Source organism: Bos mutus, chromosome 20 (genome assembly GCF_027580195.1).
Source record: "Bos mutus isolate GX-2022 chromosome 20, NWIPB_WYAK_1.1, whole genome shotgun sequence".
Lineage (NCBI taxonomy): Eukaryota > Metazoa > Chordata > Mammalia > Artiodactyla > Bovidae > Bos > Bos mutus.
In genome coordinates this window covers 18,544,433-18,569,259 of record NC_091636.1, presented here as the reverse complement: position 1 = coordinate 18,569,259, position 24,827 = coordinate 18,544,433, and the positions used below count along the sequence as shown (strand labels likewise).

At 39.1% G+C, this 24,827-nt stretch overlaps 1 protein-coding gene across 2 annotated transcripts in view; it reads left to right on the top strand.

Annotated features, from left to right (window-relative positions):
- PDE4D (phosphodiesterase 4D) overlaps positions 1-24,827 on the top strand; it is an 810,773-nt gene that overhangs the window by 174,295 nt on the left and 611,651 nt on the right. The window contains exon 1 of one of the 2 annotated variants that reach the window (XM_070357505.1): positions 15,238-16,458. The exons of the other annotated variant lie outside the window; for it this stretch is intronic. Coding sequence (XP_070213606.1) covers positions 16,412-16,458 — 47 coding nt within the window. The 5' untranslated portion in view covers positions 15,238-16,411. Of the gene's footprint in view, positions 1-15,237; positions 16,459-24,827 lie in introns of those variants that run through there. 2 annotated transcript variants of the gene reach the window in all.

Below are 24,827 nucleotides of genomic sequence, written 5' to 3'. Positions count from 1 at the left end.
TTATTTATCCAAAAGCAAAAATGTGAGTAGCAAGATTACTAGAAGTGTCTTCTTAGAGTATGAAAGACAATTATGATAGCTTAGGTTACTGGCTTTCAGTAAATTCCATCTGGTATTTTACAAATTAGCTCATTATTCTGCTGTTTTTATGAATGTGTTAGTCTGCAAACATATCATTGTCACAAATTAGTCACCTAGTGTGTCTCTGAAAGTGATTTAATACAAGCACACCCACATCATAATATGGGATAGTAAACTAGGTCCTGGCTTGACCCTCTAAATGGAATTCAGCATAAAGTATGATTCACTTTGCAAGGGGATTTTGGCACACACACTACCTTCTGATTTCCTAAGATTAGAAATGTGATCACTAGAATGTGATCCTTGCCACGAGTATTGACAATACCATGTGATATTAAAAACCTCTTTAGTTTCCCCCATGAACCTCGAGAGATCCCAGCCTACTGATAAATCATGAATTTACAAATTTAGCATAGCTTTGTTTGTTTTTATTTGCATTGGTTGTCGCAGGTGTCATCACAACTGTTTCAGTTCAATAATAGCAATTGCAATTTTGAGAATTATCATAAACATCTGATTTTGAAAGCATTTTTTTTTTCTTTTAGAAGGGAAGCAGATGAGTTTACCCACCAGCTATTTAGAAAGAAAAAAAAAATATGTAGGAAAACATAAGCTTCCCTCACCTAACTTGATTACCTATTAAGAAGTGCCTTGGAATATAATCAGAAAACTCTCTCAGGGACGATGCCTTTGGTGCAAGCTTGGAGCTGCGAACTCAATGGCTTAATATAAACAAATAAGGAAGATGTAGGCTTCCCTGGTCGCTGAGATGGTAAATAATCTGCCTGCAATGCAGAAGACCCGGGTTCAATCCCTGGATCTAGAAGATCCCCTGGAGAAGGAATGGCAACCACTCCAGTATTCTTGCCTGGGAAATTCCATGGACAGAGGACACTGGGAGGCCACAGTCCATGGGGTCACAAAGAGTTGGACATAACTGAGTGATCAACACTTTCATTTTCATAATGGGAAGTTTTAAGATAGAGTGTTCCAGTGATTGTTTCTTGCTTTTTGTTTTTGTTATTTATTTGCTTGTTTGTTTTTCAGGGGGTAGTTGTTAAGAGGCTTAGGCACATCACCCAGATTTTGCTTGCCTTCTTATGATGTTGTCCTTTTGCTCAGACAGACTCTCCTCATTATTGCAAGATCATGGCCCCAGCCAGGCACAAGGTCCAGGGTCAGAAAACAAACCCTTTCTTCCTTTGTGCTTCTAACTTTTTATGATACGCTTCTCCCAGAAGACATTTCAGCCAACTTACCTTAATATCTCTTTGGTGAGGTTTGGTTTTAGGACATAAAGGAATTACTGGGATTAGACTATTCAGGATTTACGTCTGAACTGGGCAGGGAATCACTTTCTCTGAGTACTTAGCTGCCACAAAAAGTAAATTCTTGTGAAAACAGTTGGGTTTCTGCCAGCAAGGAAGAGGGAGGGTGGATGTTGAGTCTTTACCAACAATGGTAAAGGAACCATGGTGTTACAAACATGGTAATAAATGTTAAAAGTGAAGTTTCAACAAAGGCAGTGAGATGCAATAAAAGCCCCATTCCAAAGTGTGGTGTCTGTGTTAAGTTCCAAGTTTCAAAGTAGTTGGCCAAGAGTCAGTTTCATGACTTTGGGGCCTCTTATACCAGGGCCCTTAACTCAGATCAAGGCGATCACAGAGTTCAAAGAGGGGGGAAAGAAGAGTAACATATTAAAAGCAATTCATTTTTTATAGAAAGAAATAACTGGGTGGTGCTGTGAGCCTTACCGTCTCTTACCTCAAAGGGAGCTGTAGTCATCTCATTCACATCAAATGTGAAAAAATGTGAATGTGAATCCTCAAAACCAGAAAAAAAGGATTCGGTGGTGGGAATTTTTCCCATAGACCAGATGCACACCACACTTGAGAGAGAGCTGGCCTTGAACCATTTTATTTCCTTCCTTAGAGGACCACCTGGAAAAGGCACTTGAACTTCACATGAAGTGTTTGGCTTTGTAGAGATGGGACCCCTAGAAAACCATGGGCTTGGTGGAGGGGGATGATGAACCAGCAGCACTCTGAACACAAAGCTCTGCCTGGCTTATGAGAGTTGCAGCCGGAGGGGCCAGTGGGCACACAGCTAATGAATCCACAAAAGTGCCCAGGAGACAAGGAGGCAACATGCAACATCTGCCAGGTCCCCAGTGCAAAATACCATCTTATGAACATGCCAGGTCAAAAAAGACATCTTCCTTTCATCACCTCTCTCCATGCTCTGACCTCAGAGTAGTCAGTACCAACAGCTGGGAAGTCAGGATAGGATGGAAAGGGTAAGGTAGACCCTGCCCTTACCTCACCAACTTACCATGTTGCAAGCAGCTAGCCTGCAGTGAGCCCAGCTAGGACCTGGAAGAAGATGTGAGTTAAATCAAGTTTGGAGTTTCAGATTACAATTTGAAAGGCTCATTCTAATATCTGAGTAAAATCTGAGTTGATGGTTTAAGGAGAATATAAAGTTCTCTATTGCCTAAGAGTGCCCAGAAAAGTCACATGACTTTCCCCATATAAAATTTTAAGGGGTAGTAAGAAACCAAAACAAAATGGTTTTAATACACATCACATGCCCTTATTTTCAATAACTTTGTTATAATGTCGATACTTTTAATTTTTTTAACATTCTGACAATACCACATCACATTTGTATCTCTAGTTGCATGTTTTTCCTTTCGATCATCCTCTAATATTTGAAAGGAAAACTATACCTTCCAACGAATATTCTAATTTTTGAAACACCTATGCACCAGTAGAAGAATCTCAAAGTAGATCTTCATTAAAGATACAAGGCAGTAATTCACTGTGGAAACAAGGGAAATAAAGTTAGTGTTAAAGGTAGTGCCCTTCTGTCACAGTCCACTGATTTTCATTGGCCCTTGTTCCATTCACCCCTCTTCCTTTCAGACTCCTTAGGATTGGGAGTTTAGGATTGTCAGCTGCTCACAGAAGGTACTGCCCTTGAGGAGAGGTCACCAGGGATTCTTGTTGTTGTTCAGTAGCTAAGTCATGTCTGACGCTTTGTGACTCCATGGACTGCAGCACACCAGATGTCCCTATCTTTCACCATCTCCCAGAGTTTGCTCAGGCTCAGGTTGATTAAGTGGGTGATTCCATCCAACCAGGGATCCTGCATTGTAACAATTTCTTGACCCTTCTCTTTCAAGAACAAAAGTGTTCCAACCCTAGACACACTATGGCAGCCTCATCCAAATGATCTGCCTCTAATTAATGGATATTTGTTGGGCAGAAGAACAAAGGTGAGGAGTTTATATTTTCATTAACTTTGCTCCCGCTTCCAGTGCAACTTCCATTCTTTTAAAAAGAAAGCAGAAATTTAAAAAAGAAATCAAAGAAGCTTGCTGAGAGTCCTGGTAACAAAGGACCAGATCCTCATCTACCTGTTCCATCAACACCAGATCCTCATCTACCTGTTCCATCAACACCAGATCCGCATCTACCTGTTCCATCAACAATCTAAAGGGAAAGGGTCAGTGAGACGAGAGGAGACATCCTCAGGGTTAACTTATTATTGGATCAGCTTTGCTACTATTTTGTGGAAAAATTTAAAATTCTTTTGTGTCTTCATCCATTTTATAAACCGTGAAACTAAGAACAACAGATGAAATCAGGTAATATTCCATGTTGAATTCGTTCCCACTCATGACATGTTTCCCATAGGGAAAAGTATAAGCTACATAGATAAGCAGTTGGATCACATATTAGTATTTTTCTTTTTAATTCAGTCGTGGATGTGGTGTTTATGTTTGCCCATCTGAATCTGCTAAGTGAGCTGTATAGTCTGTAGGGATGTTTTTAGGGGTGGAGTGTGCCAAGAGAGGCAAGCTGGTTGATCGCTTCAGGTGCTCAGTGTTCTGGATTCTCCTCCAAGTGAGAGCTTCGACAAGCACAGCAGAGCAGAAGGTACTGAACTAGGTGAAGGAGGAGTTATCTGTCTACAGTAGGCAAGTAGGAGTTAATAATTAGCCTTGAATTTATTTTGCAGTCAAGTGTAAAGAATGTTTTAATTATATCAAAATGACTTTAAAATTATTATTCTAAAAGTTTGAGTTCTGGTTTTAATATGTTTTAATGTTTTGAAACTGTCAAGTGATTATTTTAAAATAATCATTTGAATGTTCTTTTTTCTCCCTAAAAAGGAATTTACCTTTCGAGTGCTAAATTTTCTTCCTCCATCAAGTTAATAAAAATTGCACTATTTGCCCCCTTCATTATTCTCTCTCTCTCTCTCTCTGTCTTTTGCCTTCTATCTGAGACAAATTAACATTCACTGAAGAAAGTAATGAGAGGAGTTTAAGAAGAATAAGAAGCCAATATTTTGACTTAAAGTGTAATATATGTCAGTCATATGAAAAGGTTGCTCTCTCCAGAACCCCTATGCGTGGATGTAGATGTATATACAGTAAATGTTAATTATTCTGGGTGTGTTTTATGTAAGCCCCTTGATTGAGTAACCATCAATTCTATGTCAAGCTAATTCACTTCTCTATTCAATATTACAATATAGCATTAATTTTAAGTTGTTTTATTTTTGGAGGGAGGGAAAGGATTTATGAATAGCAACATAAAATTTCTTATATAGTGACTCATCTAGTCAAGATTTTGATTGCAAGGAAAAGAAACTAACTTAGACTGGGTTTTGTGAAAAAGGAAGAATATAGTTAATGTAAAGATACAAAAATCATAGAAACAAAGTGTAACTGGATCTTGTTGGATTTATAAAACTCTAGAATTAGGCAATTCTTCTTTTTGTGGCTATATAATCATTCATTTCTGTTTGTCTCTGTGTTTCAGCTCTTTGCCTGCTTCTCTATCTGTAATTACTGCAATTTTCTTAGTCATCACTTTGCACTTGATCCAAAATGGCTTCAGCCCCTAAGTCCACATGACACTTTGGTTCAAGCTCATCTGTAACTGATTAGATTCCCTCTGTTTTCTTATGAACATATGCATTTCAAATATGAATATTAATGTTTTCTATCAAGTGAATGAATCAGGTGCCAATGGGTCACATTTTCATACCTATTGCAGTTGGATTTTACAAGAGTCCTAAGGGTGTAGTTAGTTCAGTTCAGTCGAGTTGCTCAGTCGTGTCCGACTCTTTGTGACCCCATGAATCGCAGTGCGCCAGGCCTCCCTGTCCATCACCAACTCCCGGAGTTCACTCAGACTCACATCCATCGAGTCAGTGATGCCATCCAGCCATCTCATCCTCTGTTGTCCCCTTCTCCTCCTGCCCCCAATCCCTCCCAGCATCACAGTCTTTTCCAATGAGTCAACTCTTTGCATGAGGTGGCCAAAGTACTGGAGTTTCAGTTTTAGCATCGTTCCTTCCAAAGAAAGCCCAGGGCTGATCTCCTTCAGAATGGACTGGTTGGATCTCCTTGCAGTCCAAGGGACTCTCAAGAGTCTTCTCCAACACCACAGTTCAAAATCATCAATTCTTTGGTGCTCAGCCTTCTTCACAGTCCAACTCTCACATCCATACATGACTACTGGAAAAACCATAGCCTTGACTAGCTGGACCTTTATTGGCAAAGTAATGTCTCTGCTTTTGAATATGCTATCTAGGTTGGTCATAACTTTTCTTCCAAGGAGTAAGCGTCTTCTAATTTCATGGCTGTAGTCACCATCTGCAGTGATTTTGAAGCCCAGAAAAATAAAGTCTGACACTGTTTCCAATGTTTCTCCATCTATTTCCCATGAAGTGATGGGACCAGATGCCAAGATCTTAGTGTTCTGAATGTTGAGCTTTAAGCCAACTTTTTCACTTTCATCAAGAGGCTTTTTAGTTCCTCTTCACTTTCTACCATAAGGGTGGTGTTATCTGCATATCTGAGCTTATTGATATTTCTCCTGGCAATCTTGATTCCAGCTTGTACTTCTTCCAGCCCAGCATTTCTCACGATGTACTCTGCATATAAGTTAAATAAGCAGGGTGACAATATACAGCCTTGACGTACTCCTTTTCCTATTTGGAACCAGTCTGTTGTTCCATGTCCAGTTCTAACTGTTGCTTCCTGACCTGCATACAGGTTTCTCAAGAGGCAGGTCAGGTGGTCTGGTATTCCCATCTGTTTCAGAATTTTTCACAGTTTATTGTGATCCACACAGTCAAAGGCTTTGGCATAGTCAATAAGGAAGGCTCTTTAGAAATAACTGTCAGAAGACAAAAATAATCATGTTTGGTGTATTGATTGATTCATTTATGATAATCATTCACTCAACAAATATTTCATTGAGCACTTCTTATACACCGGACATTATTCTAGGCACTGAGAATACTGCAGAGACAAAAGAGACCAATGAAATCCCAGTGTCCTGATGGAATTTCTCTTATAATCTTTAACCCTTTATTTCAAATATAATTGGAAAAAAAATAGAATAGCAGTGTCCTCATCGGTAAATACAAGGTATTAAAATTAATAATACATGTTTATGTGTCTTTATGTATATATGTAATATGTACATTATAAATGTGCTAAATCGCTTCAGTTGTGTCCAGCTTTGTTAATTGGCTATGCTGTGCTGTGCTTAGTCAGTCAGTAGTGTCTGATGCTTTGTGACCCCATAGACTGTTACTGGCCAGGCTCCTCTGTCTGTGGGATTCTCCAGGCAAGAATACTGGAGTGTGTTGCCATGCCCTCCTCCAGAGGATCTACCTGATCCAGGGATCGAACACAAGTCTCCTGCAGCTCCTGTATTAAAGGCAGATTCTTTACCACTGAGCCACCAGGGAAGCCCTTAATTTGTAAATATAGTCATATTTGCTTTTACTTCGTTAACTGTCAGTGGTGTGTAAGTGGGAGTGTGTGTGTGTGTGTATTTATGCATTGGAAACAGTAATTGAGGTCTTTGGATTTTAAATGACATCTAATTTGGGAACTTTGATGTAGCCTCTTTTAACTTCCAATGAAAATGACTATGAAAATACGCCCTCCCAAAACTGCAATTAGAAAAGCACTTAAACCCAGGACCAATAGTGATTGATGCCAGAATATTAAAGAACCAATAAATTAGATTGAAAATATAAATAATAGATCGTCCATCTTATGTCATTCTACAAGTAGATAAAAATAATATCTTGGATTTACCTGGACCGGGAACATATATAGTATATACTGTTACTATAGTAGATATGTAACTATCTTACGTTTTTTTACAAGAAGTGTACCAGCATACACAAAGTAAGAGCAGAATGGCCAAGTTAGGAAATATACAAGTTTGCAAATACGTACATATTTGAGCTGGAGTAAAATAAGCGCATCCTGTTATCAAGATACGTACTCAGGTATGTCATTGTGTAAGTAGGCATAGTTCAGTGTCAGTGGGTCCAACTCTGAATCACCATTGCTTTTGGTCCCAGTTACAGTGTTTATATAAACATGAAAAATAAGAAATCAATTATTCTTTTCTTTTTTAAGGCTTGATACTGATTGAGCTAATAATGTTAGTGGAGTGTTTGAATTCTTGAATATATATTTTAATTCTCATTGTTCAGCTTTGAGGTTAGATATTTCAAATCAGAGATTTTGAAATTATTAGAAATGTGGTTTTGGAATTCCAATGTATCTATATTAACTATAAATGACTATCCTTCCTTAATAAGTACTGTATATATTTTTCTCTTCATTGGTGTCTCAATTTTGATAATAATACCTGGAAATATTCTCATTAAGAAGATTAATCAACTCAGAAATATGTAAAGTAAAAGGTGAAAATCCTTTTTTAAAGAGGCTTACTTTTACTTCCTTATCTCAGAGGTAATTAGTTTACCAGTATTTGGTGTATATCCTTCTGGTTCTTTTCCTCTAATTGGCATAAATATATATATCTATATTCACATGTGGAGAAGGCAATGGCACCCCACTCCAGTACTCTTGCCTGGAAAATCCCATGGATGGAGGAGCCTGGTAGGCTGCAGTCCATGGGGTCATGAAGAGTCGGACACACTGAGCGACTTCACTTTCACTTTTCACTTTCCTGCATTGGAGAAGGAAATGGCAACCCACTCCAGTGTTCTTGCCTGGAGAATCCCAGGGACGGCGGAGCCTGGTGGGCTGCCGTCTATGGGGTCGCACAGAGTCGGACACGACTGAAGTGACTTAGCAGCAGCATATTCACATGTACATTTAAATTCATGTTAAGTAATTCATATTAAAAATATTACTCTGAAAGGTTGAGATTTTTTTTAAAAGCTTTTCACCTACCAATATTTCAGGTGTTTTTTCCAAGTCATTCTTAGAAATCTATACTATCCCAGAAACATGGTATATTTTGAAGCTGGGCCTTAAGTATTATATGAGAAATATTTTTACTTCTTTAAATTTGATATGATACAAAGCTTTTAGAAAAGTTTAAGGTAGAAATGAGATATAATTACATTTCAGAAGGGACTTCCAATACTATCTCCTTGTAAATTGCAGACCAGGTGAAGAATATTCTATTACATTTTCTAAAGATTGAATATGTGCATAAGTTCGTCATGCTAAGTTGCTTCAGTAGTGTCCAGCTGTTTGCAGTCTTGTGGATTGTAGCCCGCCAGACTCCTCTGTGCGTGGGATTCTCCTGGCAAGAATACTGGAGTGGGCTGCCGTGCCTTCCTCTTCCCAATCCAGGGATTGAATCCACCTCTCTTATTGTCTACGGCATCAGCAGGCCATTTCTTTACCACTGGTGCCACCCAGGAAAAAGCTAAAAAGTATATGTGAGCAACATTTAAAGCGTTCTCTTCATGTTACAAAATATATTCTATAATTACCCCCAAATTTAAAAATTATAATAACCTGTAAATTTGCTGTTATTTCTATTACAATAAGGAAATTGAATCTCACAGACTTTTAGTGAGTTGTTAAAAATTACACAGAAGTAAAAGGCAGAAACTGAAATTAAGGGCTCACATCTTGAGACTCTAAGAGCAAATTCGACTTTTGCTCTTCAAAGTTGTTGTAGATTTTTTCCACATTTGATTTTTGAATAATAAATATTAATAGTAAGTTCTTTCTTTGTATCCTAAAATTAGTTATTCCAACACTTCTGCTTTCAAAAATATTAGAAGTAGAATTTAGCAAGCTTTCTAAATATCCCAATTATGAAATGTGTTTGATGATATGAGAATTTTATCCTATGAATATGTTTAACATGTAAGATGGGAAAATTTAAGTTTAGGCTATATGATCCAAAGTAACTTGTTATATTAGTTAAATCATGAAAATTTCCATCAAAGCATCTCTTGGTTTTAGGTAATCAAAATAGGTGTTCCATGCATTTCTTTTACACTTTTCTGTTGGTGGTTATAAGCTTGGTCATAAGAACATGTGGAAATTGAATGAACTAGCAACTTGCTGAAACATGACCCCATTCCCTGATTCTTAGCAGTTGAAACCATGTCTTCATGAAGTGCTCCTCTTATTTCACTTATAAAGGTGCTGAACAGTGTGCCTTCAGGCTTTGCTAGAACTTGCCAGAAATGAGAAGCCATCACTATCAACATGTTCATTAGTTAACATTTGTTGACTGAGTGCCAACAACATTTTTGGTGTTACAAATACACAGAGAAAGACACTGTTCTTTTCCAGAGGGATTGGTTTTCTGTTGGGGGAGCGGGAGAGAGGATTTGGTCTGAATGTTCTTTTCCTACTGGGAGGTAAGGGTGGGAATGGGATGACTGGCAGTCGTCTTGGGTCTCATTCTACATACGGGGATGTCACTCTTACTTGCTTATTAATTGATAATATACATAATGAAGTGTTAGTCACTCAGTCATGTCCGACTCTTTGCGACCCTGTGGACTGGAGACTGCCAGGCTCCAGTCCATGGGATTTGCCAGGCAAGAATACTGGAGTGGGTTGCCAGGGGAACTTCCTGACCCAGGGATTGAACCTGGGTTCTCCACATTACAGGCTGACTCTTTTACCAATTGAGCCATCAGGGAAGCCCAATATATATAATACATAGAACAAAACTGACTTCCCTGGTGGCTCAGAAAGGAAAGCATCCACCTGCAATGCAGAAGCCCTGGGATCAATCCCTGGATTGGGAAGACAACCCTGGAGAAGGCAATGGCTACCCACTCCAGTGTTCTTGCTGGTGAATTCCATGGACAGGGGAGCCCGATGGACTACAGTCTATGGGGTTGCAAAGAGTCAGACATGACTGAGTGACTAACACTGGCACTTTCATGCATACATACATAAGCATAAACAAAAAATATGCATACATTTCATTTTATTGGAAAAATTAAAAATATATTGCTTTTTTGGCTTTTGGTGAAAAAGTCATATCCCCCAGAATATCTTCTGCATGGTCTATTTACTAAGATATACTCATACCCGTACTACTAATATAGAGAATGTGCTTAAAAAATTATGCAGAGGTGAGAGTCCCTTGGACAGCAAGGAGATCAAACCAGTCAATCCTAAAGGAAATCAATCCTGTATATTCATTGGGTTTTCCTTGTAACTACGCTGGTAAAGAATCCGCCTGCAATGAAGGAGACCCTGGTTTGATTCCTGGATCAGAAAGATCCCCTGGAGAAGGGATAGGCTTCCAGTATTCTTGGGCTTCCCTGGTGGTTCAGATGTTAAAGAATCCACCTGCAATGTGGGACACCTGCGTTCTATCCCTGAGTTGGGAAGATCCCCTGGAGAAGGAAATGGAAACCCACTCCAGTATTCTTGCCTGGAGAACAGAGGAGCCTGGTAGGCTGCAGTCCATGGGATCGCAAAGAGTCAGACACAACTGAACGACTTTCACTTCACTTCACTTCACTTCATAGTCACTGGAAGGACTGATGCCAAGCTGAAGCACCAGTACTTTGGCCACCTGATGCGAAGAGCCAACTCATCAGAAAAGACCCTGATGATGGAAAAGACTGAGGGCAGAAGAAGGGGCCAAGAGAAGATGAGATGGTTGGATGGCATCACCGACTCAATGGACATGAGTTTGAGCAAACTCTAGAATATGGTGAAGGCCAGGGAAGCCTGGCATGCTGCAGTCCATGGGGTCACAAAGAGTCAGACATGACCTGGCGGCTGAACAACAAATTTGTATATGTAAATATTTTTATACAAAAGTTATCAAGCCTCTCAAAAGAACAGGACGTTTCTCTACATTATCTGAACTGACAATTAGTATTCTTAAAAGATTAATTAAAGAGCACTTTTTAGACCCTTTTCTATTATCTAAATCTAGAGGAGTTTTAACTTCATTTCACTAAAGTTATTTAAGAGGCAGTCACTGAGAGTAGCTGTTGGCTATAGCAAAATGTGATGGTGATAGAAAGACATACCTTAACACTTGAAATTAAAATTTCATTCTGAAAGTGAAACTCAGGGAAAATCAATGAGTTAAGTCATATCAGATAAGTGACCAAAGAGTTTAGGAAATAATGTTTGGACTAAGGGTGTGTCTTTATTATGCTTTGTTTATATTAGCATAAAGGTATAACTTAATCACTTATATTAAACTCACTGTGAAATTGAAAAGGTTTGAAGAGAATGGAGTCTTGAGCCTGGCAATACAAAATAAGATTTTGTTTGAAAAGTGTTAATTTTGTGTTTCTACTGTTAATGTTTTCGAGAACATTTTTTAAAGAACTCCCCTATTCACACCATACCTAGAAATAAAACAGGTAAAAGCAAAGGAACTCTGGATGAAACAGTACAAGGTACCTGGCCTTCACTTTGCCCTGAGTTGGCTCGAGGCAACTTTGCGAAACCACAAGACTCTTAGGAATTTAGTTTGAAAACTATCATCCTTGGAAGCATAACCCCTAGTCATGGCAGAAAGAGGCTTTAATTATAGGAAAAGAGCACTGGGACACTAACTAGTTAATTCTTCTGATTCTGAGTACAGTAAACAATCTCATGAAAATGTTACAGTATTCTGATTTGCTCAGGGTTTGTAGTTTATACTTTATCAGTAAAATAGCATCCTTTTTAAAATGTTAAAAATCCTTTTTAAAATAGCTTTTGAATTTAATCTCCTGTGAGGATAGTTAATGTGAGTCCAGCCTTGAAAGACCAGATATTCTCGTGCTTGTCTTGGTATTAAATTTTTAATAAGGAGATGATAACTAGCCTTTTGTCTTTAGGGCTGAGCCTACACCATGGCTATAGGAAGTTTGTGCCAATCTGTGTTACCTTGCTAGTATTAATTTGAGCTCTTTTATTGATTAAAATGGTGGAGCTGGGATCCACTATAAAATAGTATTTTATGCTTACTCCTGTACCTCTTAGAAGTTGTATGAAAAGATGATTACCTTTTAGTAGAAAAAACAGATTTGTATTGCCCCTCTCCATCAACATTACTCATCTTTCAGAACTTTTATTTCAAATTACAAATCTATTAGTTCTGCCTAAATGTTATTTCACGAAGACTACACATTTGTGAAATATTAAATACATTTTGTGAAGTATCAGTTTGTAAAATAGTGATCAAACTCTGAAGACCCTGTTTGTAATATACATGGGATAAAAATGCTAGACATCAGCTATTTCTATTCTCTAAGCAAGTCTATTTTTAATATATGTTTGTTGCCTGGAGTTTTCAAAATACTCAGTTTAAGATTGTTTATTAATGGGTAGTCCTTGGTTCCCTGAGCTGATAAATCATATTTTTTCTTTCTTATCCCTCAAGCAGAAATTTGGCTTTTCTACTATTTGTCATAGCTTCTCACTTTTGTGTTCTTTCATTCTAATGTGTTACCTTATTCTAGACAGATGTGTCTTATAAAAATAGAAATAAAAAGCCAAGAAAATTTACCTAAAAATATTCAGTTGAAATCTCCCCTTGGTTTAAATATATTTTAAATTTACATTTCCTCTAGTAATCTGATGACTAAATTGCTTAGTTTTTTTTTTTTTTTTTTTAATTTTTAAAGTGATTTATTATTTGCCCACAAATGGAAACATAGCTAACAAGTACTGAATGTTAAACTGTGTGGTAATTGAGAGAGAGATATTTTGAGTGTTATTTCATCCATGGGTATCACTTTCACATACAAACAGAGTAGGGTAGAATGAACTTTGAAAAAAATGGAAATTTCAAATAAATGCCTATTACAAGGGAAAATAAATTTCTACATCATTTAAAAAGGTATTTATTTGCTACTTTCTATTGAGGTCTTTTTATATGTGTGAGGACTAAGTATTGGTTTTGTAGTAGGTTAATATCCATTATTCTATTATCACCATCCTCAAAGAACACTAACCTGTCAAATAATCATCAAATAATCTGAATTTTCTTCCAGATCTTCTACTAACATGATGTATGATGATGAACAAATGCTATCATTTTGGAGATTCAGCTCCAAAGCTGACATAATAAATGTCGTACTTTCCTCAGAATAATTCCATGAGGCTAAAATAGTACCTGTAAACATAAGTTTTTAGAAAACATTGCATTAATGCATGGTGGTATTCTTCTCTACAAAGGCACCAAGATACAGTGGTAATCAGTGCAGGCTTCGGAGGCAGACTTTCTTGATTCAGATTGTAACTCTTACTTGGCCTTGAGCAAACTGCTTACTATTAAGAGTGCCACTATTTCTTCTTCTGTAGAACAGGGCTAGTAATAGTCCATCCCTAATAGTGTTGTTGTGAGGATTAAATGAGATAATATTGTAAAGCACTTAGTACAGAGGCAGGGACATTGTAAGTGTTCCTTACTCTTAAAAAACAATATTTAAATATCTCATATAAATAACAAATTTTGAATTACTCAGCGATGCTTGGTTCAAACATTCAAAGCTTGTTAAAAACAATTCAGACTGAAATCTTCTGGTTCCCATCACAAATGGCATTGTGGAATTTATTCCCTTTAGAAAAAGGAGGTCGTGAGGATACAGCCTAGGCTACAGGAAATCCCAAGAAATATTCTCAAGTTTCTTTTCAGCTGTGGTACCATCTTTCTGAACCTACAAGTTCAAACTGCTTTTAAATAAATCACTCAATTCTTCCTCCTCCCAGTAGTACTTTCATCAGAATCATCGTTTGATCAAAATGAAAACTCCCCAAATCATGGCAGTTTTCAAGACTAAATTTCTTTATACCTGGTTTTAAATTTGTGGGCAATGCCACTGCCCCCCCTCCCCCAAGTCTCTGTAATGTTTTTTGCTATGACAGGGCCTCACTGGGGAAATCCTAACTGAAGATAATAGCCTGATGTATTAAATGTTGCCAGTATTCCATTAATATTAAGTAATTGCATAACAGCCTTTTTAAATACTAAGTTAAAAGTGATACATTAATATTGAGTACACTGCTACTGTAAAGTCCATTCTCCTCCTGATTTCCGAGTAACACCATTTAAGTGCCAACCTACTATTACAAGAGTTTACTATTTTATTCTTGCTCCAAAATGGCATCAACAGCGATGGGGTGCTTTCAGGGGATTGTTGAACAGAATTTTTGCAACAAAGAGGGAAGCTTGAGGAAATGCAGAACAGCTCCAGTAGGCATGGCAAGGCTTTATCTCAGCACTTCTCAAATCCACACACCCCCTAATCAAGCAAGCAGCTTTATGGCATGCGCAATTGCAAGTCAAGTCTAACCGACTTCCGCAGGACTGGCTTCCACAGGATTTCCTGTCCAAAAAAGACCGGTGGTCCCCTGTCGCTAAATGGTTACAGAACCATCAAGTTAGCCAGGCGCCCCCTCCCCAGCGTGTGTGTGTATTAAAAACAAGAGAGTCGAAGTGACCAAACCCTGTCATTTGCACATTCTCTCTGTGGACTTCTTTATTCCCTTTCTCTTCATTGGGTAAGAGAGGGAAAAAAAAAAAAAAACACACCACCCAGCTGACAAAAAGCCTCCCTCCTTAGTATCTATTTGTTCAAGGTGTCTTTTCCCTGGGAGGTTATTTACAGGTTTCTCGCTGCTTAGCTGGTCTCACCTGGTGATCACTTACTGAAAGGAGAAATCTGCCCTTTCGGGGTGAGCTGTGCCTTTAACCCCTTTGGCCGGCTCTTCCTGGGAGGTGAGCGCGGCGCGCTGCAGTGTCTGGGAGCCCACCTAGAGGGCCCCCTTGACGCCAGCACATCCCCGGCCGGGCGGCAGCCTCTGCAGCCGAGCGCCCGGGCTGCTGCAGAGTTAATGTACAGTACCACGGAGCCTGCAAGTGTCCTGAGCTGTTCAGAGCCGGCTGGCGGGCACAGCCCGGGGCAGACGAGGCGGCTGCGACGATTCCAAAGGTTCTGCTGGAAATTCGGCGCTGGGGGACCCCAGTGGGAGCCTGTTGCCATTGTGTTTTAAAAGCATGCAAGGTCTGTATAGCTCGGGCGTGAGAATCTTTCAGAAGCTGTCAGAGCATCCGAGTAAATGACACCTACTGGGAAATTGAATTGGGGGTAAAAAAGAGAGAGAAGAGAGGAGAAAGACAGCGGGGGGTTAGAAATTCTTAGACAACGTCTGAGTTGCAGCTGTGAAAATTCATTTTCTTTCCAAGACAAAATATGAAAAGCCCGCACATGGGTTTGATAACAACAAATTAGAGGGGTTTCTGCAGGGAGAGGATCAATAGCTTAGTCATTTGACTGAAAGAGAGCAGGCAGCCTTATTATGGGGCTTGGCAGCAGAAATGAATGTTCTCCTAACAGCACCTTCTGAAGTCATGATGGGAGCTCCTGGTGATCCTTGCCTTCCTACTTTTGCAGTTGAAAACCAGCCATTCTGAGAGGGGGAGAGAAGTTGGCTTTTGGTTATACATGGTTGCTAGCCCCTCTGCCCAGGTCTTTGTCCGACACGTCTCAGAAGGCAGCACTGCGTTAAAGTGACCACACATGAATATGTGCCTCAGAAAGAAGAAAAAGCAATATTCATTTCTAAAGGACAGCATGGCCAAGCAACCTGAAGTTTTCCATTTCCCTTCTAACACTTCTTTAACAAGGATAACAAGAAACTGTCTTTTGACTCCTTTTTTCCCACATTCCAGAGTCCTTCCTGCAAAGATGCATTAATTCCACTCCAGGCACTTGGATTTTACTGGGACAATATTTGCCACCATTTAGGATTAGCGATTGAACTGGTTATTTTAGTAAGTTGACTAAACTACTGGAACCTAAATGGGTGGACCCATGCCTGCAGTGCTCTGTGATGTTTCTTTCTTCAAACCCTGGAAGGGCTTTTGTTGTTGCTCTTTGTTTTTTGGGGGGGATTTTTTTGGAATTCAATACTTGTTGCAATAATTGCCCATGATAGCTGCTCAAACAGGAGAGTTGGAATTCATCTTTGAAAATCACTACATGTAACATACAAGACAAGGAAAATATTAATGACGGAAGATCTGCCAACATGATGCATGTGAACAATTTCCCCTTTAGAAGGCATTCCTGGATATGGTGAGTAATCAATATCCCCTTCAGTTGGTAATACTCAGAATTATAAAATTCCATGACAGGTACCAGAGGTGGATTTGTCTTGAACAAGAATATCAGTCTCACATGAGGATGAAAAGTAAAACATGTTTAAAAACAAATATTTCTGAGAAAGTATTGGTTATGCAATAACAAATTACTTGTTAATATAAAAGCATTCCAAATAAGTCAGGTATGAGGACATTGACAAGTGCTGAAATTTCATAGAGAGACCAAAAAAAAAAAAAAAAAAGCCACAACAACTTTGAGAATGGCAACTATTTAATTAATAAGTAAAAGGGAAAAGGAAGTTTAGGATTTGGTATTTACACTTTTGTCTTTTTTTTTAATTTGAAAATTCCCTGGGGAAGGACACACACAGGCATCTCATGTCAATTTGCTTGATGTTAGGTCTTTGAAAATTTCCAAAAGAAGGTTTAAGGGAAAACTTAGAATGCTGACTCAATTTTAAAATGATGTTAAGATATGTTGGTGCCTGAGATTTAAGGAATATTTTAACTATTCAAGAAATATTTCTACCAGAATGAGCCAATTTCATAGAATTCTAACAGATGAATCATGAGATGCTCGGACTCTCATGGAACTTGCTTAGTGCAATGATATTTGGTCATGTATTCATGACCAATTCAACGTAATGAATTAAGGTCCATGGGCATGTGACATCATGTACCATTTCTTGTTAGAGTTTATGATTAAACGTTTCTAGGAACTAGTTGCTGAGGGTAGTATAAGGGCAAAGCTCACTATTTAAAAATTGCTTGTTTTCACCACACCTTTAGGGTTGACTGGATTCAATTTCTCATAGCAGAGACTTTGTGAATGTATGGTAAAGGTACATTTTCAGGTTTTGTGGCTTACTAATATAGTTTGGTTTGCATACTGCAATGTATCTCATTTTGAAAGTATATTTCTCGGGTATATTTTCTGGCTGGCCTTAGAATAAGTGATATTCATCAAAATACAGGTTTCTGAGGGTTTTCTAATTACTTTTATGACAGTGTCTCAAATGAAAGCATCTTGATATTTTGAAACTCCACCAAAATCCCCTACTGGTTTATTACAGACGTTTCAGCTTGTTAGCTAAAAATCAGTTACAGAGAAGGGTGAGTGACATCCTCTGTCACTGGGCAGGACTCATTTTCTGTCAGTATCAGATGGATCCAGAATCGACACTGTGGCGTATCTTCCTTCTCTGCCATCCGGAGCCACTGTCCCAGGCCGTAATGTGCTGGGAAGGAGCCTGGGTGACATGCCTGCAAACCTCAGTGGCCCACTTCCAAGTGCATCATCAGAGTTCCCGACTCGGGAGCTTCGGTGCTTTCCCCTTGCTTGTCCTGATGGTGAGGGTCGGACACAGCAATGAGGTCTTTGTCATTCTTACCAGTACAGTCAGATAGGTAGTCTTAAACCCTAAGATTGAAAGGGTCCTGGAAACAATCCCTGGCACGTAGTAGGCATTTGTCAGATATTTTTTCAACAATTCCTTATGCCTTCCTTCCGGGTTAATTTTGTACCTATTAAGATTCGTTTAGGGGAAAATAAAATTAGCATTCTCATTTCTATAAAGTGTACTTTGCTGTAAAGCAAGTTTTTGTTCTGCCTAAGCTTTGCTGTTTGGGTCTGTTTGTTTATGTTGTAATAGGAAGGATGCAATTTACTCTTTGAATGCCTCACATTATAACCACCTTTTATTTTATTTTATTGTTGCTGCATTTACCTCACCTCTGCTTTTGACTGGAAAGAATCGAACTATTCAACCCTGTAGGTTTTGAAAGAATGCAAATGTGCTTATTCATGCTCCTATAAACCTGTAACATATATGTTTGAAAACTGAATGCAGAAGTTGAGAGCCTTGGTGGTTTTCTTTTGTGCCTGAAGCTAGGTAACCCTTCATACATTTCACTGCATGACGTGCCAATTTGTTAATGTCGTGGCCAAACAGAGCCACTGTGGAGTGTTAGTGTTCTGTGTACCTATTTTTGCTTGGGCCCTTTAGAAGGATTAATAAGATATTGAACTCAAAGGAAGAAGGTGGTGACTTTTTCCAGGTGACCAAATTAATGGTGTGCTTGGTCTCAACTTCCCCAGTTGTTGTTTCTTTCTTATTTATAACCTCACCTCTTAATACCATGGTAAGAGATTTCTAGGTTTCTAGGATTCTAGGTTTCTTGACAGAAAACCTTCTTTCTCTTTGTCCTGCTGTAAGAGTCCTGTTGGATTGAATTCTATGCTCATGAATGGTCCTGCTAAGAAGAAAGGATTTGCCAAGTTGTTCTGCTTTGCATCTCCAAATCTTTTTCCTCATTCTCCTACGCAGGTCTTTTTTTTTTTCCCCACAAAGAGGGCAGATCAGAAGTTGGCAACAGCTCAATGCCTGGGAATAATAAACATTTTAAAGGAGATGTGTGCCTTGGGTTTCACAATCTAATCTCTATGAAGGCTCTAAACCCTTTGGATGGGCAGGGTATAGAGATGCACACTTATTTCTCCTCTACTTTTTGAAGGAGCAAGGAGGGAAATTTGAGATGAAGGAGGTCTAAGAGGAGTCTTCAAAAGTTCATCAGAGGTAATGGTTCCAGTAGAAGCCTAGTGTAGAGTTCCTTCTCGGATTCTCATCCTCCTGCCCCAGGGCTGGTATGTTGATGGTTGAGCAATAGTATGACAAATTCTTAGTTTATTGGTGACAAGTTAAAGTTAATAAGTGGTCTTACTACTTGTCTTAATAGAACACTACCCTTTGAGAGCTAAAAGAGTGGTAAGAAGAATGTGCTTTCCCTGTTTAAATCTACATTAGAAAAACTTGCTGGAGGATTTTATTGCTAAGGCTTCTTTCCATTACACTTTTCAACCTTTTTAGTGCCAAACCAAACAAAGATAAGGGTTCATCTCACTCTGTAAATACGTACTATATAGTTAGCCCTTATTTTTTTATTCTGGCTAGTTGTGAGAATATAGTGGTAGCCTAACAATTCAGAAATGGGCCTTCTTGCATAGCTGAAAGAAGAGAAATGTCAGTCAGCTTTCTAGGAATTTAAATTTCATCTTGTAGCAACAAAGAGGACTTTTGAGAAACACCAGGCACAGAACCATTATGCAGGGGTCCAGTAAGAGGGACGTAACATGGTGTGCCTAGCATGTGCTTGTAGCTTTTTGCTTTATTTAAAAATACATAACAAATTTGCATAATCTGATTTATAAATGCTCTGGAATTTCATGCCAGAAATGCCAGGCCCATCTTGCATGCAATTGAATTTTACATATATAACAATTAGGAGGGCATTTTATTGAAATACCTTGGCATCCTTCTTATGATGAACTCAGAAGACTCAGAAGACAGAGGGAGGTAGAAGCCAAGGGCCCCTGCCAGAGAAGGTGGTTCCGTACTGCTCTGTGGGCTCCTTTGAGGAAGCCTTGGGAAATTTGGGACCAGTGACTGTGGATGGTGGGTGACTAATTGAGGTTTAGAATTTTATTTTTTAAAGTCCACACATATAAGTATTTTTACCAAACTCTTTTTATGATGTTGAGACCTCACTTTGATCAAGAGGCAACATGGGGTGATTATAGCACTTTGACTCAACCCTGAGGCTTATTTTTCCTTTTTTAGGCCCTCACATCCTTTCATTGGACTTGCCCTTTCTGGGTTCCTAGTAAGATTTAATCTAGTGGGTCACAATTTGGTTGTTCCTTAGTAAAGCAAGAGTTCACCTCACATACTAACTCATTTTATTTTGTTTTCTTTGACTTAATTCATTTACTGAATGAAGCAAGATATAAATCAATATATCCATAATAGTGTGTGCATTTATGTATATATGCATATATATGTGTATATATAAAATTTCAACAGTAAATTCAATGTGTAAATAATCAGAGAAAGGCAAGATGGCCTGCTTCTTAATGAAAGTATGGTCCTTCTTATCTAGACTGTTAAAATCACATCTTTGAAGTTTTTCTTCTCTTCATATGTCAAAACTATAGAAACTCAACCCAGAATTGTGTTTCCTAGAGTTTAGGTTTTACTCACCACATGTAACAGTCTCACTTGTCTTATGAGAGTTTTAGTGGGTGGGAGAAACATTGTGTTTGATGACTGTATGCTTTGAAGGACAAAATGGATTAAGTCTGCAAGATAACAGAGCTCTGCTCATTTTAGTCAACGTAAAATTCTGCCAGTGTCTGCTTGTCTTCTAATGAGATTTCAGGTCATGGCTGACCTTGCTTTAGTAGCATCTCTTCCTCTGAGTGACAGAACTACCCAGAAATTCCAGAATCCACATACAATTTGTTTGTGAGCACTTGTGACCAGTAAAGTTTAGCTCTAGCTTGTAATTATACAAACTCATCGTGTTCACAAATCCCTGGGGCTCAGTGGTAAAGTCAGCCATTGTTTAAAGCATAAGTTCATGTTTAGATACAACATAGCAAAGATTTTCCTTTAGATGAAGTACTGATCCCATTAAACATCTAATTTTTTCTCTTGGCTTTCTGTTTTACTCTCTTTTAGTGCCTTTAGCTTATGGTCTTCTTAATTTCTGTTAGTAATACCTTCTAATTTAAACATGCAAATGAAAGTTCATTCTTGAAAATTTTGTAAAAATTTGATTAAGCAATGGTGTGATAGAGGAGAAAAGTTGCCATTAGCAGTATCAGTGTGCCCACAACTTAGGACAATGAAACATAATTTTCAATTGCAACAGACTTTCCGCTGTGGAAAATCCCATGGATGGAGGAGCTTGGTGGGCTGCAGTCCATGGGGTCGCTAGGAGTCTGACACGACTGAGGGACTTCACTTTCACTTTTCACTTTCATGCATTGAAGGAGGAAATGGCAACCCACTCCAGTGTTCTTGCCTGGAGAATCCCAGGGATGGGGGAGCCTGGTGGGTTGCTGTCTGTGGGGACGCGACTGAAGTGACTTAGCAGCAGCAGCAGCAGCAACATAATTTGTGTACTTTACACGCTGACAGGTTACCTCCTCACTGGGCTGAGTGGGTGGCCCAAGACAGGGAGCAGTCAGACAATGCCTACATAAGAAAAAAGGGAGAAAGTGTTCTCCATCACGTGAAAATGCTTAGCTATGGATTTGGGATGTTTTGTTTCTATTAAATTGTTCACTTTCCACTCCTTTGTTTCTGCACTCACTTTAGCTGACTGTTACTGAGTTACTCCCACTAATGCTACCGTATTCAGGTTCCAAGAAAAACAGCAAGGAAGGGAAAAAGGAAAACAGTTTAGAATTCCAAGAGGGAGATCCCAAGGAGGGAACTTAACAACCAGTTTCCCACTTGCCTCAGGCTAGCAGTTTCTTTCTTTCTTTCTTTTTTGAACAATAGTCACACTTCCTCTCTTCCTCTCCTCCTTCAATCACACTCCACAGATATTTGTGCTCATAGATACCCTAACTATAGAGTCATTCTGCCTTTTTTTTTTTACAATAGCTCCAAAATATCACCAGGCCAAAGTTAATTTCTATAACTATTTACCACTCAGTGGACTGTTAGATGGGCTTCCCAGAAGGCACTAGTGGTAAAGAACCCACCTGCCACTTCAGGAGACTCAAGAGAAGCAGGTTAGATCCCTGGGTCAGAAAGATCCCCCGAAGGAGGGCACAGCAACACACTCCGGTATTCTTGCCTTGAGAATTCCATGGACAGAGGAGCCTGGTGGGATATAGTCCATAGGGTCACAAAGAGTTGGGCACAGCTGAAGCAACTGAGCGTGTACTCAGGCACGTGCGCTCAACTAGAATGGTGTTTCTAGTTGTTACAGAAGTACCAGCCTATAAACATTCCCAAGGATATATATTTCACCTGGAAACTATACTGTGTAAAATTTGAGGATAAATGTTTGGTTTCAAAGATGGATCATCCAGATTCTATATGGTAGATTATTGGCTGGGGAAAGATAGTAAAAAACCAAACCTTTCCAGGTTTCTAACGCTGGTGTTGCCGCTTTGTGTGACCTTGTGAAAGCTCTCAGAGCTCTTCACCACCTGTTGAAAACAATTCAGTGGCTATTTACCAGCTTCATTTTGAAGAGTAGGCCATTAAAGGAACTTTCATAGCACATTGGTAAAAATAATTTATTAGACTGTTAAACAATGACACGCTAAAGTCTCTTGGGTGAATTTGTTAGCTATACATAACAAATATAACCACTAAACATTTCATGGATGAGATCAGCACTGTTTGAACCCAGGCCACATGTTTTCACATAAATTACATCCGTTAATGGCAACGGTAACTTTCAGAGGTGGGTCTTATTTGAACCCCTGTTGGCAGATGAGGAAAGTAAGGCCCGCAGAGGGGAAAGAACTTGCTCCAAGTCACATGTCTATTGCTTAGGGAAGCTGACCCACTGAAAAACAGTTTCGGCCTCATTTGAAAACCCAGTGTCTTTTGATTGACCATATTGTTCTGTGGCAGACGCCTGTCTGTGGACCTTTTGGAAAATAGCTTAGCGATATCACCAGAGAAAATAAGCAGATTCCCTGTTAGTTAGCAAGCTGGGGAAGTACACTGAGTGCCCAGTGAATATCAAAGACCTTTCTCTGAGAAACCCTTCCTATTCATGTTCAGACTATGACCTGTACTTCAGCCATGTCAGCAGATCTTTTTGTGTTTTCTCAAAATTTTACAAGGAATTTGAAGTGACCCTTGTTCCCAGGGCCACTCTTGTCCTATGGGATTTTTTTTCTGTGAGTTAGGGAAAGGTGCTTCTCTGGGCAGGTGTATTAGGAGAGGTGCCCCACATATCACATATTAGGCAGGTGAATTAGAACTGCAGACTGTGGAACTTGGTGAATGGATAGAGCTTCTGTGCAAAGCCACAGGCAGCCTTTCCTTTGCCCATGGCACAGCTCTGGCCCTCCTTTGACCTGAGTTACACCACTACCTCAAAAGCAGATGTGCCAATCAGATGAGAGTACTTTGCTGCCAATAAAAATCATACAAGCTTTGGGTTTTGCTTCCATCATTATTACTTTCTTTGACATATTCTAATTACAGGTCTTTAGGAAAAAAATTTTTTTGCACAGGTAAAAAATATTAACATTTTCTACAATCAGAGCTAGTGCAAAACAGCCAAAGAAACATTTTAATCACAATATAGCTGTTGAAATGCCATTCTTAGTGAATTGGATTAGAACACGTGGATTAGAACATGCTGATCTATTTGCACACAGGGGATGCCCAGATAAATATGATAACAGTTCTGCCCTGAAGATACTCACAGACGAGTGAGGAGAACATCCGCAGAAACAAATGATTGCAGAATGGTGGGGAGCACGTTAATACAGGAATGTACAGAATATTATGGGAGTTTAAAGGAAGAAACACCTTAACTGGCTGGTCTAAATACTTTTGAAAAGTCTAGAAATGAGGGACTCAAAGTATGTCTGATGGCTTCAAGAGTTAGTAGTTATTGGCAACACATTGGAGAGTAGTTTAAGTTGGGGAGTGTTCTAGTTCAGGGGGTTATAAAAGCGCAGAAAACTAGTGCAGACTACTTTCAAAATTTTGGACAAGAAAGACACAAAAATGGGGAGAGAGAAGGGAAGGGAGGAAACCCAGCAGTTAGTGAAGAACACCAAATAATTTTAAGCATCAGGGAGTGTACCCCAAAGGAAGTAGCTAGAGATAGGATTTGAAGACTGCATGAAGGACATTGCTTCCCCCAAGTAAGGAGGGGGGTGAAGGAGGATGGAGCCAATCTTGTAGAGATTAGGAAGTTAGAAGGGGAACACAAGGCGGTTTGGTCTCATGCCTTCTGTTTTCTTTGGGAGGCAGAGTTCAAGATCAGAATAAGATCTCAGAGGAGGGCCGTGAAAAGGGAGGTGAAAGAGCTGAGTCAAGTTACTGGACAGTTTCTGTGGGAATTGGAAAGGCTTCTGAAGGTGGAAGTATCAGAGTGTCCGGTGAATTGGAAAGAGTTGATGATGCTAAATGAATATGTGGAGTCGATGAAGGATGTTTTACTCTGCTTTGAAAATTACTCACATAAAGTATTATGTTAAGAAAAGGGACAGCTGTGTGACAGAAATGAAGCAATCCTTAATTACTAAATTAGAAACTGTTTTGTAATTAGCATTTCTCCTGTTGACTGTGTTTTGGGAATTCCAAAGACTGCGGAACTGACTTTATCATTGTTGTCTTTGCCTTGGTAGTGGTGGAAGCTGTATTATGAACATGTTAACTAGACTGTAGTTCCAGTTTCATGACCTGATTTAGGACTGTGAGATTTTCTGAGCTACCTGGAAATAACTGTGGGGTGACAAACAGAAGTTCTAAGATTTGCACCTTGAATTTTATCTTCAAATGAATAAGAATCACA